Raw genomic sequence first — 18,598 nt, 5'->3', positions numbered from 1 at the left:
TAAAGGTGTGTACCACCACACCCAGCTACAAACTGAACTCTGAACTTCCCCCAGCCCACCAGAGCCTTGGCTTTGACCTACCCCAGTGTTCACTAATATCTCTGCAGTGGCTGGGTACAGAACAGCTGTGCACAAGAAAAGGCCTTTTCAGCTTTGGATGCCCACACACTTGGGGTAGCTTGACCAAAGTGTTCCATTGCAACCACTCCTTCCTTGCCCTGTGGTAATGTTTTTCCCCTCCTAAGTGGCAAGCAACCTTTAGGGACGAACTCTGTCCTTGAGGTCCAGAACTGCCTGTTTGCAGCACTTCATGGTGCAGAAGGAAGGGGTTCCCACCTGTGGCAGCCTCCCTGGCCTTTGGATAACAGAAGCAGGAATAAAGTTGTAAATAAGAGTAGCTGCCAACCTCCCTACCAAATTAAAACATTCTGCCATCTTCCTGTTCACAGTATAGTTTTATGAGATGGAGGTGGTATCAAAGCAATGAAATAAGAGAAAGAAAAACAGGAAATGGTTACCAACGAGCAAGGAAATGGGTCTTTGTTCTGGTATGGCTCCAGGGACAGAAGGCTCATGTTGTTACTGTTGCTGTGGTTCTGTCACCCAGAGCCTCCTGCCTCCTGACCTGAGGGAGAATATCTAAGAGGTACAGGGTTGGGTTTAAAGGAAACGGTGTTTCTAACTTTGGGGTGAGAGTCAGGGTGTTTTGAGGACCCAACCTGTAGTCACTGGTCATGTGGTGTGGCACTTAATGGAAGGCTGTCAGATGGCGGAAAACGGACACCTCGGCCCAGTGGCCTTCTGCGTCATGGTTCAGGGAGTCAGAGTGTGAACAGCACAGTCTCCCTGAGGAGAAAGGTGTTTTCCTGAGCTCTTTCTACCCCTAGCCATGCACCCCACGTTTCCCACAATTCCAAGAGCACGCGTCCAGAGCTGACTCTGTGAATGCTGTAAGGAGGCTCTGAGGTGGTAAAGGGGAGTCAACATCTTGCCTCCTCCTCAGGGAGGTTTCCAAGAACTAACAACTGCTTAATGCGGTGGCGGGAAGGCCCCTCGTGGACCTTCAGGAGTGCTATCCAGCACCTTTTTGGGGATGGAAGATGGCCTCTCAGAGGCCAAGGCCAGCAAATATGTAGGAACTGCCCTTACTAGCAGAGCACCAAGACGCCCTTCTGAGCTCCAGGCAAGATGGGGTCTGCCCGAGTCCCATCCCCACCTTCCCAGAGCTCTTTCCATGAGGATCACATAGAGGCAGAAACCAGAAGAGAACCAATGGACAAGCATGATAAAACCCTGGTTAAAGAGAATCTGGGACCCCCCTGCCCAGATTGGGTTCACCATGGCTGTTGACAGCTTCCAAAGAGGTCAACTACCTGTTCAGAGTCAAAAGTCCCACCTCATAGCTAACCACTAGGGAGGGGCTGATGCCCCCGTGTACTTTCCTAATAATTGGGGTTCCAAACATATCTATCCCCTCAATATACTTGTGTCTGCCCTGGAGAACTTCACCTAGGATATAGGTCAGAAATAAGGAGGTGGGGGGCTTATCCTGCTTGAGGCCCCAAACCACAATGACATGCAGAGCTGGTTCACATACTCTCCTCCCTCTCTCTCTCTCTCTCTCTCTCTCTCTCTCTCTCTCTCTCTCACACACACACACACACACACACACACACACACACACACACCTAAGCCCACTCTGCTCAAGGCTCTTGAGATCCAGTGCAGGAAGTCCAGTGCCTACCCCATGAGGCAGGATCCTGATTTGTTGGTCACAAGCAAGTCAGGATTGCTGTGGTTCACCACCAAAGCACCATAGGATAGGGAGGTTGGAAGAGGACGAGAAGGGGACACATGGAACAATGGCGATGTACAACTGGAGATTCTAGCAACCTTTGGCATCACGGCTCAGAGGGGACACAGGCTGACCACTCCCCGCTGCTGTCTACACTGCCTACAAATAGTACCTGTCTGAGTCAGAGAGTGACCCGTGTAAATATGGGAGTAGGAATGTGAGGGGTGGCAGAGGAGGGGACCATGGCTTGTCACATGCAGCCATATAAGCAGAGAGAGGCACCTTGACCAAGCCCTGGGGCAGGGATGCAACAGTGGCTTCCTTAGTCCCTAAAAGCTAAGGGACAGGTATGGCCCAGCCTCTGTGTAGCCTGGGATCCCAGAGGCAGGCCAGTCAACAGAAGCATGGGACCTGGGTAGATGCCTTCTCCAAGCTCAGCACAGAAAGAGGACTGCCCCCTTCCACCCCACCCCCCCCTCACCTGCCAACCACCAGCTCAAGACTTCCCTGACCGTCATTGGTAGCTCTTGGCTAGGGGGCTGAGGGAGAATCTTCCCCATCCTCCTCCATCTGCTCCCCCTTCCTACCAGGGCTGTATATTGCACAGGACAACACTTAGAAGCCATCAGATAGAAGTCCCTCTGGGCCTCAGAGGAAACAGGAGGCACTGGGGCAAGAAGGGAGTGTCTGGAGATGGGGCATTCCAGAAAGCTAGAGAAGCTTCAGGGTCGCCGAGCAGGCTTCTTTCTTCTGGACCTTCTATGGCATCCAGAGTCTTCAAGGGAAACAAGAGACTTCCAGACAATTCTAGATCTTGGAGCTAGTTATCCCTCTGGCCCTCTGTGATCTGTACTCAGGAAGCTGGAAAGGGAAAGGATTGGGAAAGATGTGACCTCGTGGACTGGGGGCAACTGTGCCCTTCCTCTTGACAGTCAAGAACAGAAGCGTGGTCTTCAGAAGCCTGTCCCTGCGGCTGCTTGCCAACAGCCCTGGCAGTGAGAGCAAGCTGTGTGCCCACCACCAAAAGCTGGAAAGTTAACCCTCCTCTCTTTCGTCAAGCTTCAGTACAAAAGTTCCCAGTGATTCATGGGAATACAGGGGTGACAACCAGCCTCCCTGCCTCACTCCTTCAGACCCAAACCCCCAGACTAAGCTAAGAACAAGGCAGCCAGAGAGAAGCATTAAGGAAAGGTACATAAGCTGACAGGCTTGTATAAACGAATGGCTTTGACCTTCATAGCGACACTATGGAGCTGGCGCCTGCTGCTTCTAATGCCTTTTTAAAAATTACCTTTCCCGCTGAACCACCTTGCCGGCCCATCTTAAGCCTTCTTATCAAGACAAGGTCTCACTCAAGGTGGCCTAGCTGTTCAGGTGCCAAGGTAGCTGGAAGCCACCAGAACTCAGGCTTCTGAGCAACGCCTTCATTCTCAAATGAAGCCAAATCACAGTTTGCTCATGGAAGGTGCAGTCAAACAGTCCTCCGAGCGAGGACTTGTTCCTGCTTCCGTTCTAGGAATTCAGCTAGGATCATAGGAGAACAAACTGCTTTCCCCAGTCATACACTCCCCCCGCTGGTATTTCGGGGTCCTTCTGTGGACTCACCTTTGGGAGAGATACTGTGGGAGGCCGGGGAGGCTGAGGACCAGCAGTAGGTGGCTGCAGCAGGGAGGTGCCTCCTGGCCTGGGAACGGTCCTGTGGCCTGGCACAGGGTTTGCTGGGAGTGCCTTCTGGGGTGGCCGAGGTCTAGAGAAATCCTGGAGGAAGCAAGAAGTCTCACTTGAGGGGCTCCTTTTCAAAGAGAGTATGTGTACTATCTTACAGATCAAAACCAAATAGCTTACATACTGGATGGTCCCATTTGTAAAGAACTCACATCTGGGGGAAAGTATATCATATTTGCATGCTGAGAAAAAAATAAGACCTTTTTGAAAAACAAGTTGGCTGTATCTATTAAAATTAGAGATGGGGCATGGCATGGTTTGCACACTTTTAGTCCCAGCACTCAGGAGGTGGGACCAGGTGGATTTCTGTGAATTCAAGGCCAGCCTGCTCTCCATAGTAGGTTCCAGGCCTGCCAGGGTGATATAGTGAGGCCCTGTCTCAAAACTAAAATAAATACATACAAATGGTCATTTCCTGATGTGAAAACCCCACTTCCTATTGGCCATGTTAGAGACTGTTTGCATAGGTGCACAAGGCTAATTTGCAAGGATGTCCCCTGTCCAGTGTTCATAACACCAGAGAACCTAGAAACTTCCAAACTGTCCACAGTGAGAGAAAAACAATGTACAATTACACAGTGACCTGGGCTACAGCAGGTACAAAGAGCAAAGCAGGGGGTATGGGCCAATGAGGACAGTCAGCTGCAGGAGAAGCTGAAATGGAGCCGACTGAGGACAAAACAAACCACGGCGTCCCTGATTAAGGTCAACAGAGGTGAACGGCAGACAGACTGGAAGGGGCCAGAGCAAGCTGACAACATAGGGCTACTCAGAGATGGGGTCTAAGTAGGTGGATGTGTTCCAGGCAAACAGAAAGAGTGTGGTGTGTGTGTTTACCTGGACAAACCAAACTTTAAGAAACCTGCCAGGTGGTGGTGCACACCTTTAATCTCAGCACTTGGGAGGCAGAGGCAGGCCGATCTCTGTGAGTTCGAGGCCAGCCTGGTCTACAGAGCTAGTTCCAGGACAGGCTCCAAAGCCATACAGAGAAACCCTGTCTTGAAAACAAACAAACCAAAAAAAAAAAAAAAAAAAAAAAAAAAAAAACAAAACCAACCAACCAAACAAACAAACAAAAAAAAACAAAAATGCACATTTTTTTTGTTGTTGCTACTTTGTTTGGATTAGTTTTTCTCAATAAGGCAAAATTTCCCGTATTATTACCTAACCATATCCCTACCATATGGTACCCCAAAGCCAGTTTATTTTCATCTATTTCTCTCTTTTCATAACCTTTACCCTACCAAACTAAATAATTGCTCAGACTTTTATTTTCTCTCTCTAGCCATCTCTGACTACAACTAGCATGCAGGCAGGAGCAGGGGGCTTTTTCTGTCTGGTTCACGAAGCTATTGCAGGCTTTTGGGGCAGCTAATACTCAGGAAGCAGTCAGTTCAAGCACATAAATAAATGAGCTATTCAAATCTCTTAAAATAGATACATATTTCTGTGCTGCTTGGATTTTTAACTGTAAAGAATTGCTATTGTTTTGTTTTTGAGTCAGGGTCTTTTCTACATAGCCCTGGCTGTCCTGTAACTCACTGTGTAGATCAGGCTGGCCTTGAACTCACAGCAATCCACCTATCCTGGCCTCCAAAGGGCTGCAATTAAAGGCTTGCACCACCATACCTGGCTATTTGTATTATTTTTGATTATGTATGCATGTGAGTTTATGCCTGTGTGTTCAGGTGCCCTTGGAACTCACTGATGTGGGTGATGGGAACAGAACCCAGGTCCTCTACAGTAAGTGCTCTCCATCACTGAGCAATCTCTAACCTTGCTACTCAATTTCTTTAAACAAATATGTGCTTCTTTTGTGATTGGAAAAAATGAAATTTTCAGGGTCTATCACAGCCTGCTCCCAAGCTGCTAAGATTTGAGGAAAGCCAGTTCCTTAGCCTGCCTGAGAGGGGCACTAGTGAGCTCCAAGATAGGCATGGGGCAAGTGTGCAGGAGGCAGGACATTGCAGAGTTGGTTTTTCTGCACGAATGACTCCTCAGAGCAAACACTGAATGAAGCTCAGAAAAGAGAAGTCAAAAATCTCTGAGACCAAAAAGCCACACGCTTCAGCTCTACCCTTTCCAGAGGGGTGCTGATCTTGGGGGTGGATGGTGCAGGATGGAACCTCAGACTGCAGCAGAGAACTCACCAGGGAAAGACAGTGGGGTGTGGGCCTCAGGTCACAGTGAGCCCTTGGTGGTTGTTATCTGCATAGGTGACTTATCAGAACGGCTGCCCTGAGCCTCCCAGCCCTGAGCCTCCCAAAGCAGCCGGTTGGATACCACAACCTGAGTCTTGGTGAATGACTAAGCAAAGCCAAGATGTAACAGAGCAGAAGAAAATAACGTGCTGTGAGCCAGGAGAATGTGGACCCACTGAACTACACCCCTTCCCAAGGCAGCAAGGCAACCTTACCCAGAGCATCTGTCCACATTCACAAGGTGTACATCCCTCAGCACGCTCAGTTTGAGGTCGTGATTTATAAAAATAATGAGAGCGGGCACATTTAGGGGCATGCATAGCTCTATGTCATGGAGTAGTAGTGTGTAAAATAATTAGGTAGGAATGAGTCTGGGTATGTTCAGTTTGCACAGAAAACTTTGGGATACATCAAGTCAGCCTCACCCCTGCATGAATTTGTCCGCCACACCCTACCTCACACCCAGGACTTTAGGAGCAGCAGTTTAACAGCACAGAGCCCGACCTCACACCCTCAGCTCTGTCAAACCTTCACCACACCATGCCCTAGGGACCACACCAAACCCTCACTCCCTCTAAGGTTGTTGTAATCGGATCCCAGGCTCTGGCGACTCCTTTGGACCATGCCAAAAGAAAGGAGTCCCCTAAGACTGAGCACATCATCAGTTCTAGAAGCCACCAAGCTGGGCCACTACCCAAGAAATACTCTTGTCTTCACTGGGAAACTTCTACCAGAGCAGACATGCTAAACAAATAAGCCACAGGGTGATGGCTCCAAGTTGTGAGTACCAGCTACAGAGGAGGTGATCAGTCTAGACCTGTCACCTCCCCAGAGACCCCTCAGATTAGCAAGACATCAGGGTGCACCCTTCAGTAATACTCTTTGATAAATGGGAGCTAACTGGTAGGTACACTTTGTAGGCATGGGAACAGTGAGAGACACAGGGCACACAGCTCAGCCTTACAAAGGTAAGAAAAGCCCCTCAGGAGGAGTGTTATCTAAGGTCCCAACTGAGGGCGAATAGGAGCTGGCCAAGCAGAGACGTGGGTGCATATGAGGCATTATCTCCAATGACGTGGAGTGGGCAAGAGCTCAGGGAACTGAAAGAAGTGGGTGGAAACCAAATAGGAAAAAAGCACCATGTGGCATAGGGACTGTCCAGGAAAGATTCTTCTTCCTCTTACTGCTAAACTCCTGGAAGCCCATTGGACTCATCAGAACCAAGAAAAGATGGTCAAATGCAACCAGCACATCACCCCAGCCTCCAATGTCCTGTTATGGGCAATGTCCCCAGGCCAGGGTTGCTGAGAACCCACTCACCTGGGACAGTAGGCAGTTCGGTGCAGGGGGCATGGGCCGGCTTGGGGGAGGTCTCCTGGCTGACTCCTTTCTTTCTACCTGAGCCCCAGTTTCTGGGGAGCTCCTGGCAGCCCTGTTCAGATGTGCTGGCAATGGAGCAGGTGGGGATTCCACGTGCAAGTAGTCTGGAGGGGGCCGGGGAGGAGGATGGGAGGGCTTCCGGAGAGTTTCTGGGGTGTTGGTCACCTGTGTGGAGGAGACAAGGAACAGCTGAGATGAGGAATCCTCTCTATGTGTGTATCTCAATGAGGTGACCAGAGCCTCATTTGAAGGCAGGACAGACATGCTGACCTATTCAGCCCTTCAGATCCCAGGCTTCAGAACCAACTGACGTGTCCCCCAGGCCAGTAAAATGGCTTTCATTACCAAGCCTGTGGGCACCCATAAGCTCTTCGGAAGACTAACACAGATCAAAGGAAATCAGTCAAGTTCAATGGTGCGAAGCCCTTACCTTTCGCTTGCCCTGGGGCGTCTGCAACTTGAAAGTTGGGTTGGCATGGCCAGTTCCACCACTCTGAGACACCCTGAAGGGACAGCTGAGAACAGGGAATAGGGGACATGGAGGAAGAGATGTTCAGGGCTGTGTGTGGACTGAGCTCCTCTGGCCCAGGCCACCTGACAAATCGAATTAACCCTCCTCTGGAGAGAGTAAGATGACCCTCTCCAACCCATCTCCTAAATAGTAAACAAGTACACACATGACCAGGGGAGAAGCCCAAGGAATGGATCGACCTGCCCCTGTCCCCAGAAAAGAGACAGAAAGTCTCCAGATCCAGGATTCAGGGCAGAAAAAAAAAGAATCCCTTCCAGCATAAGGACATTTAACAGGACTCTTGAGACTATGCACCATCAATATCTAAATGAATCAATCATTTGTCTTCCTGGGCTAATGTCTAGCTACCCCTGTGACCCCTTTCCTGTTCCCTCAGTTTGCGGCTCTTTAACCAGATGGAGGAAGGCAAATAGATTTTACGTCACAACCCAAATTGAATTGTCTGAGCACTTGCTATTGGGAAGAATTCACAAGCGATGAGCATGCTCAGTAGAAATCACTCACAGTCATGATCTAATAATGTCTGCCGTGGCGACAGAGCAGGATAGAAGGGATGAAGGTGGCGTGTCCCCTGTCCCCATCTTCCCAGAATTAGACCCCTCACCACCAACTTTTCCACAAGGGTTCTCTGATCTAGAGGGGGCCGCCAAGCCTTCAGGGCACAGCACCCTGTCCCACCTGAACTGTTGCCGCAGCTTGAAGGGGAGGGTCGAGGGCTTGCCCAGTTTGTGGCTCTGTCTGTAGCAGTGGAATAACAGCAGGAGGACAGCCAGCAGGAAGAGGGCTGAAAACACCCCAGCTATCACGGGACCCACACCTGCCAGAAGACAGCACACGACAGGGAATCAGAGGCTACTCTGGTGACGGAAAAATGATGCAGCCTTGGTACTGCTTCAGATAGTTGATTCTCATTGTATTTGTTCAATTTATTTTAAACACACACACACACACACACACACAACACTAGCTTCAAGAGCCAGGCCCACTGGCTTTCCTAGAAACCCCCCACAACCATTTCTTTCAACTGCAGAGATTCTCTCTAAAGCAGTTCAGACTGTGTCGTTAACTTCCAGCTAATGGATTTTCATAAAATCAGCCTGCATGGTGATTTTCCTGGACACAGACCAGTGACCAGAGGATATTGGCTGAGACACCTCCGGACTGGAACTCTCACCCTCGACCCTCAACCTCACAGTTGGTTCCAAAGCCACCTCAAGAGTTCCATGAATTGTAAATTTAAATATACGAAGTCCACTTGCGTCAATGAGGCTCCACTCTGCTCTATTTTACATATTTGGGTTCTTCCTGCTTGTCAGTTATTTTGTTTGTCTTTTAAGACAGGGTCTCACTGTGTAGCCCAGATTGGCCTCAAAATTGCAGCAATTCTCCTGCCTCAACCTCTTAAGTGCTGGGATTACAGGCAGGACCTACCAATCCAGCTTCTAGCCTTGTATTTTTTTTTTAACTACTTTTGCAATTATTCAAAGACAGAGTTTGGAAACCACAGGAGTGGAGGCCCTCAGACTTGCCCTAACAACTCTAAAATTTGTCCCATTTCTTAGCCTTTGTTTATCAAAAGGCAGAATAACCCAATACAATGCACCCAGGACTGTGATTATTTCAAGTGTTCCTAAAAGGACTAGATACTAATTACTCCCGCAAATAAATGTGACTATTCAATGACCTAGAATCTCCCTTGACCTTTCTTTCTCTCCTAGTCAAAGGACAGAAAGGCAACTAAGCCCAACCCACGTAGGAGCAACTGGCTTCCTCCCAGTAGAATCAGAATAGTGAAGCCAACTTAACTTGGACTTGGCAACAGGCAACTCCAACCTACGGCCCGCAGGCCCCATATATTCCAGTATACCTATGGCTACAGCCCAACACATTCTATAGACAACAATGCCATATTGCAATGTCCACAGGTCGGAGGCTCCCGCCAACCAACCACCCATCCCCATGGTCTCCATGGCTCTCGCAAAGGCAGAACACTTACTCTTGGGGGGCAAAGGGCCACTGTCAATGCTGCCGCCATCTCCTGGGGTGTTACAGAAAGGTGGAGCCCAGCCATGGAAGCAATGACAGTTCTGGTTGTTGTTGCAGACCTAGAGTGAGGGGCCGCAGATGTATCAGCACCCAGGAGAGCTGTGACTTCCCACAGGGTGCACCCCCATGACAGACAGACACCCAGGAAGTCAGACCTCTGCACACATACCCCATGACCATTGCACTTTTTCCCACAGCCTTCAGTCTCGAAGAAGGAGGTGTTCCTGCACTGTCCCTCGAAGCAAATCTGCAGGAAGGGAGAGCAGCCATGAGTAGAGCTGCAGGGACATGGGGGAGGCTTAGCAGGGGAGTTTCACACTTAGGATAAATGGGAACCCCAAGAGGTAGCTCTTGCACTTATATATTATAGTGAGAAACACAAAGAGCCTCAAAAGACAAGACAGTGAGTAATTAAACTCTGCTATCACCTTTGTCATTAGGGAAGACACAAGGAACACTGCTAAAATGTTACATCCAACAATTAGGACATGTTTATAGTCTAGTGTTATCTTGATTGTATGCTATCCAAGAGTGAATATGTGCTAATTTCAGTATTATGCCTGAAATAATGATTGTGGCAGGAGCTTCCTCTGTGCTGGGCATCATACCTAGGGTTCCTATGTTTTTATAACTTTACTAACACAAATATGGGTGGCATTATTTTCCTTGGGTTTCCCTGACTCTAAGCCTATTTGTTTCATGTGATAGCTAATGATACAGATGATAGTGGTGACTCCATTTACATGCTTAATCCATAGTCTATGGGGGGACGCCTATGAGTGGGCACCTGTGAGTGGGATGCTATTACTCTGGGAGCCGAGCACCTTCCTCCAGAGCCTATACTTCTCCATTTCTGTCCCTGTCTCAGTTTCTGGGGGAAGTTGGGCAGGGACTCACATGGTTGTGACCACACTTGGTCCCAGTCATCACCAGGCCTGGGTCCAGCATGTCACCTTCCCCTTCCTCCTCCTCAGGTCCCCGGTAGACATGGGTGCCTCGACAGTGGATGCGCCTCCCATTCAAGGTGATGGTGGTGTCAATGGAGACCGCATTGGATTCCAGGGGCCGGGCCTGGGTGCTCTGACACTGGATCTTCCCACACTTGGCATCCCTGGACCGAAAGAGAAAACAGTATCAAAGGTTGGGGGAGAGCTGAGGCTGCAGAGTTTCAGTGTCAGCCAAGTCAGCAGGCTTAAGTGGAGTAGGGCAAAGGACCAGAGAGTGGGCTGGACCCCAGCGTAGAGACCTGAGGTAGACCCAGAAAGGGGGCAGGTTCCTTGTCTCTCAGACCTAGGCCAAGAGCTGAACTTAAGATGCCGTAACTTCAAGGATAACCGCATGACCTTAGTCCTGTCTGTCACCTCATGCTCATCACACAACCTTTCACTCAGACCCTCCAACTAGGAGCTGGGTCTCACTGTGACTCCCCATTCTCCATTGCTCCTGGGGTCCAGCATTTCCACCCTTGTCAATCTTCCCTGCTACACAGCTTTCCTGACTCACGTAACTACCTCCTTCCTATCCTGACCTGCCATGGGAGAAGACCAGGCTCTTCCAGCAATGCCTTTAGAGCTCTCTGGAGCTATCCTGCTTTCCTCTGCTCATGCTCATTTCTCATGGCCTCTTCTCCTCTATTCCCCACAAACTGTAGCGTACTGTATCCATCAGCTTGTCAAGTGCCAAGTTTTCTCTAACCTCTGCCTTAAACACTCCTTTTTACACACCAGTGTGACTCCTCACCCTGTTCCTGTAGATGACTGCTACAGAACTCAGCCTAAGAACTTCTTGGGGGAAACGCCTGTCCAGCTATCCGGCCCTGCTCTAAGAGGGTCCCCAGAGCAACCTCGATCAGCTTCCTAGGAAGCCATGCTCCCCACTCCTCTTTTTCACTTCCTTAGAGCCAGCTGAACTGTGCATTATCCAACAACAGATGGAGAAGAGACGCGGGCTTTAACTGGCTACTCTAAAAGTCAGCTGGGGGCCAGCCACACCAAGCCAGGTGGGAGTGAGGAGGGCAAGCTGGGGTCACTTGTTCACTCTTCTTCTCCTGGGGTCTGTGCTGCGGTCCTCACCTGGGGCTGCACTTCCTGTATTTGCCATTCAGGCCCTTGCCACAGTTCCCATAGGTGTCTCCAGCTGCGTTCACCCGCTCAAAGCAGAGATCGAGGGCAGGCCGGGCTCCTAGGTGTGCAAGAAATGCCCGTCAGTGCACAAGCCTGCCAGAGGCTCCCAAGGGCAGGGCTAGCCTCGGGCAATATGACACTTCCATATTCATCAAGACTAATTCAGAGAAAATATTTTAGATTGGTTTCAACATTTCAGTGCAGACGTGTACCTATGGCAGTTGCATGCTAACCCTGCTTGCTAATGAAGAAGGGCTGTCCTATTTCTGGCCTGCAAAAGATTTGTTAGTAATCCATGCCTCGAACATTAAAGAGCTAGAACATTATTTTTGGAATTTTTTCTTCATATCCACCCCGTTTTCTCTCTCTTATATCATAGAAAAACATACTTCAGGGTACCAAAGATGCTGTTGCTACAATTAGCGACAATGTAATAAACATATTTGAAAATATCTTCACATCCATAAGCAAGTACAGTTGGAGGCTGTTTCTGAGTAGTGCTAATTCCCGGCTTCTGAAAATGGTGGTATTTGGAATTCCATATCTGAATGTGGGGGGCAGGGGAGATCAAAAAATGCCCAACAGTAACGAATTTCTGAATGTGCAGTAACCAAAAATTAAAAACAGAATGTGTACTGAATCCAAGGTGTTTCCGGTAGAGCTCACCCATACTGCATCATGTGACTTCACTGGGTCTATGGTTCTCAAGACACTTGCACACTTTGCACACAACCAATGAATGTCACTGAAACCCCTCAGCTCAGAGTTGAGGCTACTTTATATGATGAATGGCCGTGTTTTCACTGTTCATATGTGGTCTCGTGCAGTGGGTTAATTAAGGAAAACAAAGACTTAATGTTCTCCCTACTCAGCCGTTATACCTCAGCCGTTAAACATCAGATGAACATTAATATTTTGTTAGAAGGTTTAGTTTATAAAATTACTGTTTGAATTGCAGGCTTGAGTTTCTTTTTAAAAAACAAACAAGTAAACAAAACAAAAACACTAGCTGAGTATGGTGCCTGCCTTTTAAGCCCAGCACTTAAGAGGCAGAGGCAGGAGCAGGTGGATCTCTTGGAGTTGGATGCCAGCCTGGGCTACATAGTACATTTTAGGCCAGCAGGCAAAAAACAAACAACAACAACAACAACAACAAAACCAGTGAGATGCTGTCTCAAAAAATAAAAAATAAAAATCACTAAATGAATCATGATTTGGAATTAAAACAGAATTTCCAACAATTTCTGGTAAGGCTCTAAACATACTTCTGTAATTTTTGTACCACATATCAATCTGAGTTGGTGTTCCCATCATTGACAAGTAAAAAAAAAAAAATCACAATATTAATCAACTCTAAAAACTGAAGATGCTCTATGTCCTGTCAACTATTTAGCCAAGATTTAATTCTTTATGTAAAAACAAACAAGTACACGCATATATTCAAATGAAAATTTGCCCTGACAAAATTATATAAAAGATTATTTTAAAATAAATTTCCTTATGATTTATTATCAAATGTTTACTGTAGGGTTGGGGATTTAGCTCAGTGGTAGAGCGCTTGCCTAGTAAGCACAAGGCCCTGGGTTTGATCCTCAGCTCAAAAAAAAAAGTTTACTGCATATACTATTTTTATATTCTCAGGTCATATAAAAACTTCTCAGATAAAAAAAAGGTAAGTGGAAAGAAATTTAAGCCTAATTTAAATAATGAGACCAGACAGTGCATTAAAATTTTTGCTATCTCTAAACTGCTTTCTACAGGGGAATCTGGTTCCTCATACCCTCCACAATACCATGTTATGACAGTTGTTCTTATTTACTCTATCACTTGCTGTCTTTGTGATCTGATACGTGAAAAATTCCACTTTGTGGTAGTTACAATTTGCTTTCCTTCAATATGTCTGAGGTTAAACATCTTTTGTAGCTTAACAGTCTTTTGCATTTTCTTTTGTTCTCCATTTCTGTTTCATTGGTGTGTGTGTGTGTGTGTGTGTGTGTGTGTGAGAGAGAGAGAGAGAGAGAGAGAGAGAGAGAGAGAGAGAGAGAGAGAGAGGATATTGTTATACACTACCCTGTCAGAACTAAAAGCCTCAATGGTCTAGGAAGAATGCTATCACCTGGCTGTCCCTGGATGTCTCCCTTAAGCTAAGAGAAGAGGTGGTATTGAAGATGTTCTGAAGCCGGATGCTCGGCCATGCTAAGTGGCCAGTTGGGGAGACTGGCTCAGAAGTAGTGAGTGGAAGAGAACATGCTCTCCGGGAGGGTCCTTACCAGGTCCCCACAGCTGCTGGCACTGTTCCTGGTAAGTGAGGCACATGCCATTGTAGCAGTAGGCCTGGCCACCCTCGCAGGGGGTGCCATCCATCTGGTAAAAGTTGGTGGGGCAGTGGGGTGACTTGCCAGTGCAAAACTCAGGCAGGTCACACTGTCGCACCTGCTCACGACACGGGGTTCCAGGAGCCACCAGCTGGGTTGAAGAACAAGAAGAGAAAAGCAGTCATTTCTTCCCTGCCCCTCAACCCTTTCAGCCAAGAGCGCATCAGCATCTCCTCTGTGGAACACAATTTTCCATGACTTTGATATCACCGTGCTGATCACATGGCTTCATTAGCTCAAGCCATCACTGGCCTTTGGATATGGACAGTGACTGAACACCTTCAACGTTGTGTCCAAGAGAGACAAACGCAACACACTTCCATTTCACAGCAGCCTTAGGAAGCAGGCGAGAAATAATATTTATATAACAATTTATATTTTACTCTGCACCTTGGCAATTGTAGCTACCTCCATGCAGCGTCACTGAAGTGTCATTAGGATTTCATTTAGTTTGCATGATGCTCCTATATAATTAAAGAAGTGGAACACAATCTAGTCAAAGTCTCATGGTATGTGGCAGATCAGTGCCCTGATATGTGCACACACACACACACACACACACACACATACCCACACACAGGAAGTTGGCATTCGTGTAAGTTTTCAATTTACAACATTCTTGTTTTGTTCTTGAAACTAGCCTCAAACTTATTATTTGGCGCAGACTAGCCTTGAACTCATGGCAATCCTCCTGCCTTAGCCTCTGGAGTGCCAGAATTATAAATGTCTCACCACACTAAGCTTGGGTCTCCAAACTCTTCATTAACAATACATCCCCTCTGTTAGGCCAAATGTGAGGTTGAGTGTTAGCCAAATACTTACCTCCTCCAGCCTCACAGTATCCATGAGACAGACATAGCTGCTTATCCCATTTTGCACATTAAAGAACTAATCAACAGTATATTTGGGAAAACTGTAAAAACCAACTTAAAACCTTCGACTTGAGTTTCCCCCAACAGTGTGTCTAGCATGAGCCAGTCCACAGACAGACAGCTGAAACTCAGATGGTTGATAAATTCCCCAAATGCACACAGGCAGGGCTTGAAGTCAAGGAATCCTTTGCAAGGCTCAATCTGAAATCTAGGAGCTAAGTGAATGGTCATTCCACGGTTATTCCTTAGCCTTCATCTGAGATTTGAAGGGCTCAACCCAGCACAGCCTCTCTGGGGCTTCCAGGTCAAAACAAATGGTGTCCAAGTTCCCCTGAGCCAGGCAAGGACACCTATGGCTCAGAATAAAGCCCTCCCTTGATCTCAGAAGACCATGCTGCCATTGTTGGAGCCCACCAAGGTTTCCTAGTGGCTTTACCCAGCAGGACTGCTTAAGAGGATGATTGGGCCATGGGTCTGGGTACCAGGTGTTTGGAAGAAAAGATATGCAGAAATAGAGGAAGGTAAAAGCCCAGAGGCAAAGGGTAGATGGGATAATTTAAGAAAGCTGGCAAGAAACAAGCCAAGCTAATGCCAAGCATTTATAAGTAATAATAAGTCTCTGTGTATATTTATTTGAGAGCTGGGTGGCAGGCCCCCCAAAGAGCCAAAAGAGTGTAAAAAAAAAAAAAAAAATACCAACAATAGCACAGGTTCTTCCAAGCCCTGTGTCTAGAACTTTTGATGTAGGCTGAAACACAGTCATCACCCACTAGCCAGTCATCTGAAAGCCTGAGGCAGGGAAAGGGGGGCACTTACCTTACATTGGTGACAGCAGGAACCATGGGCACACTCAGCCCCTTCCTTCAAAGTGCAGTTAGAGGCATTGCAGCAAGGGTTTTTACATTCCTGCAAAGGCAACAGACAGCTTTTGGCCTCTGCAGCAGCAGCAGCTGCGCAAGAGTCAGAGCCCAGCAGGGGGCGCCCTTGCCACCTCCATCCCCAGCCTGCCTGGCGTGCCCTGCCTTCTGCTCCCTACAACGCCTCACTAGAACATCACTTGGCAGCTCTTCATTAAGGTAATGAGTATTTTCCACAGAAAAGTCACAGAAAAACTTAGATGGGACTACGTGGTGACTCTGGGTAGGTATTATCCCGTAATTATGAGGTCATACAGAGCTTGCAAAATCCTAACATCCACACCGCTCCTAAGAGAGCTCCCTCTTTGCTGAAGGCCAGGGCTGATGCTTGCTTTCAGTTCATGGTTCTAAATCCTTAACCAGTTCTTTTATTATGAAAGTTACAGGGTATCTTTTTTAAAAAAACAAGACCAGAAGTCGGCTCAGTGGGTAAAGACACTTGTGGCCAAGCCTTACAGCCTGAGTTTGATCCTTGTGTTCCACATGGTGAAAGGGAAAAAAAACTCTGACATTATTTTCTGACCAACACACACATGCACATGTGCACACACGTGCACTAAAAAAATACATGTAAAAGAAAACAAAAGAGCATCTCAACATAGAGATGCTGACACCTCAAGTCTCACAGCCCAGACATCACTTACTGTTCACCAGCCATCAAGCATGGGTTAACATACACTTTCTCATCCTTCGAAAAATAGAGACAAAACAATCTAGTTCTGCTTTTTTTTTTGTTTTGCATGTTTCTGATAAAAATGACAGAACTAGAGGGTATGCTCTCCACACTCATTCTGAAGCTCTGTAGGAGGAAAAGTCTATCCACAAAGACTTCTGCTTCTCCTTCCTCAGCCACCCTTCCCACACTTCCAACACTCCCTTTGAATCTCCTCTCTTCCAGGCCTAACAGCGAGAGCTTGTTATCTTAAGGTTCACGTTCATGAGCTCATCTGGCTGTGTGGCCTCCAGAGTAAATTCAGTGCAGCTGAACGGCCAAAGACACACCATCTGGGGCTATGTGCCCTGGAATCGTGGTCTATGGCTAGAGTGGTTGCTCACAGGGGCTCCACCCTGTTCTTGGATATGACTGTGCTGACCACAGCTGCAGAGGAAGGACATAGAAATGGTTCACTGGGGCAGACTCACTGTCTACATTTTACACACAAAGGGTCTATGGTAGTCATGTGTAAGAAATGCTGGCCACTAGGAAATGATCCATCATATTGTCCTTTCAATGTCCCTAAGCTCTGAAAATAATGTCTCTCTAGCATGACCCTGACACTTACCTCTTCCTCCCCACAGTCACATTCTTCCCCTTCTTCCAGGTACCCATTGCCACACCTCCGGCCTCCATACAGTGTCCTTGTGTCTGGCATGTTAGAGAGGCACATCCCACCTCCGGACTGCAGATACCTGTCCAGTTCCCTCCTGTTACACCAACTGAACACTCTGGGGAAAGGGTGCCTGGCAGAGAACAAGGTGCCATTAGCAGAGAGTTTAAATGCACCAAACAGCTTGCTGCCCTGTCACCCATGAGGCTGACTTCACCCCACACATGCTCTCTGCCCCACCAGGACATTCATCAATACGTGAACTTAGATTTTCTTTCATCCTGAATTATGAAATGATAAGCATGCCATATGCTTATTTTATTAAAACATTTTAAAAAGGCAGTTGAGAAGCAGAACAGCCATGTCTGTCCTTTCCATGAGGGAGCTACAGCAGGTCAAGGGTAACAAGTACATTAAGACAGGTTTCCACACTGAGAGTTGAACAGAACACCAGCCAACTCGATGCCAGATGGGGATCTATTTTCTCATGGAAAAAACGAGAACCAGAAAGCCCAAGATCACAGGTTTAATTTGCTCATGGGCTAAAGGTCTGTTCTCTGTTCTCTAGACAAGCAAACTCCATCAGCCAAAACACAAATGTGTGGTTTCTATCACAAGAGTTTGCATGAAAGCTCCCAAGTCGCCTGCTACTATGAAAATGAACCCAAAGGGTAGCAGTTCCCTTATCTGCAGCTTTGCCGCCCATGGTTTTGGTTACCCACAGTTAACAGTGACCTGAAAATCTGAAACAGAAACTTCCAGAAATGGACAAGTCCTAAGTGTGAAGTATCTTTTATTATCATCACTGTTTTAAATGTTCTAGTTTGAGTTAGTGTTTTTAACCTCATACTGGGCCTATTTCATCAATTAAATTCAACATAGGCATGTGTAAGAAAATCACACAGCTGCATAGCATAAACTATTAATATGGGGAAACTGCTGTATGACAACATGGGTCTGGAGAGACACCCCGGTAAGGCCCTGCCCTTAATTCTCATAAATTAAAGGTTAAACACCAAAGGTATCCTCCAGTACTACAGTATGCCCCAAGAAATACATTACTAATGACTCACCTACTACAGTGTGTGAATAACTTGAAAACAGATTCGAGTAGTAATGAATACAACTGTCAACCATTTGTCTATGGATACTCTGCTGCAGCTGTTCACAGCCTGTGTGGGTCATGACCCTTTTGGGGTCACATATCAGATATTTACATTACAATTCATAACAATAGCAAAATTACAGTTATGACATAGTAACAAAATAATTTTATGGCTGGGGGTCATCACAACGTGAGGAAC

The 18,598-nt window shown here is 47.3% G+C and overlaps 1 protein-coding gene across 1 annotated transcript in view; it reads right to left on the bottom strand.

Annotated features, from left to right (window-relative positions):
- Positions 1 to 2,266: 2,266 nt before the first annotated feature.
- Adam19 (ADAM metallopeptidase domain 19) overlaps positions 2,267 to 18,598 on the bottom strand; it is an 82,505-nt gene continuing 66,173 nt past the window's right edge. Inside the window, exons 12-23 of the mRNA XM_036197099.1 lie at positions 17,250 to 17,427; positions 15,866 to 15,955; positions 14,073 to 14,268; positions 11,752 to 11,860; positions 10,577 to 10,790; positions 9,849 to 9,926; positions 9,630 to 9,738; positions 8,312 to 8,450; positions 7,532 to 7,616; positions 7,042 to 7,266; positions 3,401 to 3,553; positions 2,267 to 2,656 (exon numbers count right to left, since the gene is read on the bottom strand). Coding sequence (XP_036052992.1) covers positions 2,603 to 2,656; positions 3,401 to 3,553; positions 7,042 to 7,266; positions 7,532 to 7,616; positions 8,312 to 8,450; positions 9,630 to 9,738; positions 9,849 to 9,926; positions 10,577 to 10,790; positions 11,752 to 11,860; positions 14,073 to 14,268; positions 15,866 to 15,955; positions 17,250 to 17,427 — 1,630 coding nt within the window. The 3' untranslated portion in view covers positions 2,267 to 2,602. The remainder of the gene's footprint in view (positions 2,657 to 3,400; positions 3,554 to 7,041; positions 7,267 to 7,531; positions 7,617 to 8,311; positions 8,451 to 9,629; positions 9,739 to 9,848; positions 9,927 to 10,576; positions 10,791 to 11,751; positions 11,861 to 14,072; positions 14,269 to 15,865; positions 15,956 to 17,249; positions 17,428 to 18,598) is intronic.

The sequence above is a fragment of the Onychomys torridus genome, chromosome 8 (genome assembly GCF_903995425.1).
Source record: "Onychomys torridus chromosome 8, mOncTor1.1, whole genome shotgun sequence".
In the NCBI taxonomy this organism is placed as follows: Eukaryota; Metazoa; Chordata; class Mammalia; order Rodentia; family Cricetidae; genus Onychomys; species Onychomys torridus.
The sequence above is the reverse complement of the archived record's forward strand: the minus strand, read 5'-3'. Positions and strand labels throughout refer to the sequence as shown.